Here is a 2,364-nt window from a genome sequence, read left to right on the forward strand (position 1 = left end):
ACTGCTTCATGGGGGGGTGTCCTGTGCTGCATGGGCTGAGGGCTGGTGCTCTGGGCTACCGGTGACTGGTGAGCTTGGGAAGGGCTTTTGGCAAGTCCACAGCCTTGACAGATGGGCCCCGCGTCTGGGGTTTTGCTTTCTGCCCAAGGTGTTTGAGGTCCTGTGAGATGTGGGACCCAGGACCTCATCAGATAACAGGAGTTGTGCCACTTCAGGAATTGGGCAGCCTTTGCAGAATCCACATGTTTTTTGTCCGCAGGTATTGTCAATGCTGACAAGATGTCAGGGAGAAACAGGAAGTACAAGATCATCTTCAGCCCCCAAAAGGTCAGTCTGACCGCACTCTGCTGGCAGTTACCTGCCGGTTACCACTGTTTAGTGTCTGCCCGGCCTTCGTGCCTTCCTACAGACACCGGAAGAACTTCATTTCTAAGCCAGAAATGTTTAATTAAAACCAAGTGTTGTGATGTCTGGGAATGAGCTTGTCCCATCCACTGCCAGGTCTCTAGCTGCATGCTCGGAACGTGGCTGGGCTCTGAGGGTCTTTCCTTCTCTTCCAGTTTTATGCTTGCGAGATGGTGCTGGAGGAAGAGGGAGTCTTTGGTGGTAAGTGGGGCTGTGGTGCCTGCCCCTTCCCCTCCTCGAGTGCTGGCTCGTGGTAGCTCTGTTGCCACAGAATCCCAGTTGAATCCTAGTACTAGGATCCCTGTGCTGGCAGGGACAGGAGTGTGGGCAGGAACTGCAGGTTCCCTTGAGCCTGACTGCCTGCCTGCAGGCAGGCAAGTGCACGCTGCAGCATTGACAGCTCTCTTCTGTCTTCTGGGAAGAGAGATGGTCCTGCCGTGAATCCCTGTGGAAAAGCCCCATCTCTCTGCTCCCCATGCTTCTCTTTGCAGGGCTGTCATGATTCTTGGGGCTATTTCTGCTGAGGGCTGGGTAACTGTCACCTTTCCCTGTCCCAAATTCAGATGTTACCTGTGATGAATGGTCCTTCTACCTGCTCCCCCTGGACGAAGACATCATCAGTATGGAGCTGCCAGAGTTCTTTCGTGACTACTTCTTGGTCAGTGGGATGATGCTTCAGGGACACTGCCCTGCGGGGTGGCAGCCTTTCCCTCTCTTGTCTCTTGAGCTCAGGACAGAAGAGCTAAGTTTAGAGAGCTGATGCATGATGTCCTGCTCAGTCCCCTCAGCCCTCACCACAGGCCCTTGTCTGCTGTCCTGGGGTGGCTTTTACTGGAGGTGGCTGCTCTGACAGGCTGTGATGCCTCTCCTCCCCCACACACAGCCCCCTGGTGCTGGCCCCTCCTGTGCTCTCTCCCAAGCAGCTTTGGGGCATCCCAGCATGTTCCTGTGTATGTTCCTCCTGGAAGAGCCAAGCCCAGGGCTTGCTCCATCCCCAGTCCATCTCCAGCCAAGTCCCCCGGCATGGCAGTCGTTTCCCAGCCAGCCTGCCCAGACTTGCACCCCAACGTTTTGTCGTCCCTGCAGGAGGGAGATCACCGCTGGATCAATTCTGTCGCTCGAGCCCTGCAGTTACTGAACTCCCTGTACGGACCTTTCGGCAAGGCCTATGGGATTGGCAGGTGTGCCAAGGTACAGCCCACACTGCCTGGCAGTCCCCCGGCATGGCAGTCGTTTCCCAGCCAGCCTGCCCAGACTTGCACCCCAACGTTTTGTCGTCCCTGCAGGAGGGAGATCACCGCTGGATCAATTCTGTCGCTCGAGCCCTGCAGTTACTGAACTCCCTGTACGGACCTTTCGGCAAGGCCTATGGGATTGGCAGGTGTGCCAAGGTACAGCCCACACTGCCTGGCTCGTAAGGTGTACGGCTCACCGGGAATCCAACCCCATCACATCACTGTAGAGGTGGCACACATGGCTGCCTCTTCCCAGGCAGTTCTGGGGGTGTCCTTGCTGTCCTGCGGCTCCCAGCCAGCGCTGTGTGTGCCAAGGTTGGGCAGGGGAAGTCACAGCAGTGTCTGCTGCTTGTTGGGGCATTGCGGAGCACCCCGTGCCCTGGAGGGGGAAGCTCTTGTGCACAGCCTTAGTCGGTGAGCCCCAGGCCCGCTGCAGCCGGTTATCCCTGTGGGATGCCTTGGCCTGTGTCCTGTCTGGCAGCACGGCAGCATGTGAGGGGCTGGGGGCGGCCTCAGTGTACCGGCATGCTCTGCCTGTCACAGATGAGCTATGAGCTGTGGCGGGACCTGGAGGAGGAGAGCGAGGGTGACGGACAGAGCAGAAAGCCTGAGATTGGCAATGTCTTTCTTATGGACAGAGGTAGGCTGGAGCGAGGGGGCAGCAGGTGAGGGCTGGCCGAGGAGGGGCAGCTTGGCTGGGGAAGCATATCCCGGGGAACGGGCA

General features: G+C 58.0%; 1 protein-coding gene across 1 annotated transcript in view; it reads left to right on the forward strand.

Moving 5' to 3' along the window:
* Positions 1–2,364, forward strand: part of VPS33B (vacuolar protein sorting 33 homolog B (yeast)) — a gene marked incomplete at its 3' end in the record, with an annotated part of 6,601 nt that overhangs the window by 148 nt on the left and 4,089 nt on the right. The window contains exons 2-6 of the mRNA XM_010292398.1: positions 260–327; positions 561–606; positions 969–1,063; positions 1,492–1,596; positions 2,184–2,280. Of these exons, the coding sequence (XP_010290700.1) occupies positions 260–327; positions 561–606; positions 969–1,063; positions 1,492–1,596; positions 2,184–2,280 (411 nt within the window). The remainder of the gene's footprint in view (positions 1–259; positions 328–560; positions 607–968; positions 1,064–1,491; positions 1,597–2,183; positions 2,281–2,364) is intronic.

The sequence above is a fragment of the Phaethon lepturus genome, unplaced genomic scaffold, assembly GCF_000687285.1.
Source record: "Phaethon lepturus isolate BGI_N335 unplaced genomic scaffold, ASM68728v1 scaffold18530, whole genome shotgun sequence".
Classification (NCBI taxonomy): Eukaryota; Metazoa; Chordata; class Aves; order Phaethontiformes; family Phaethontidae; genus Phaethon; species Phaethon lepturus.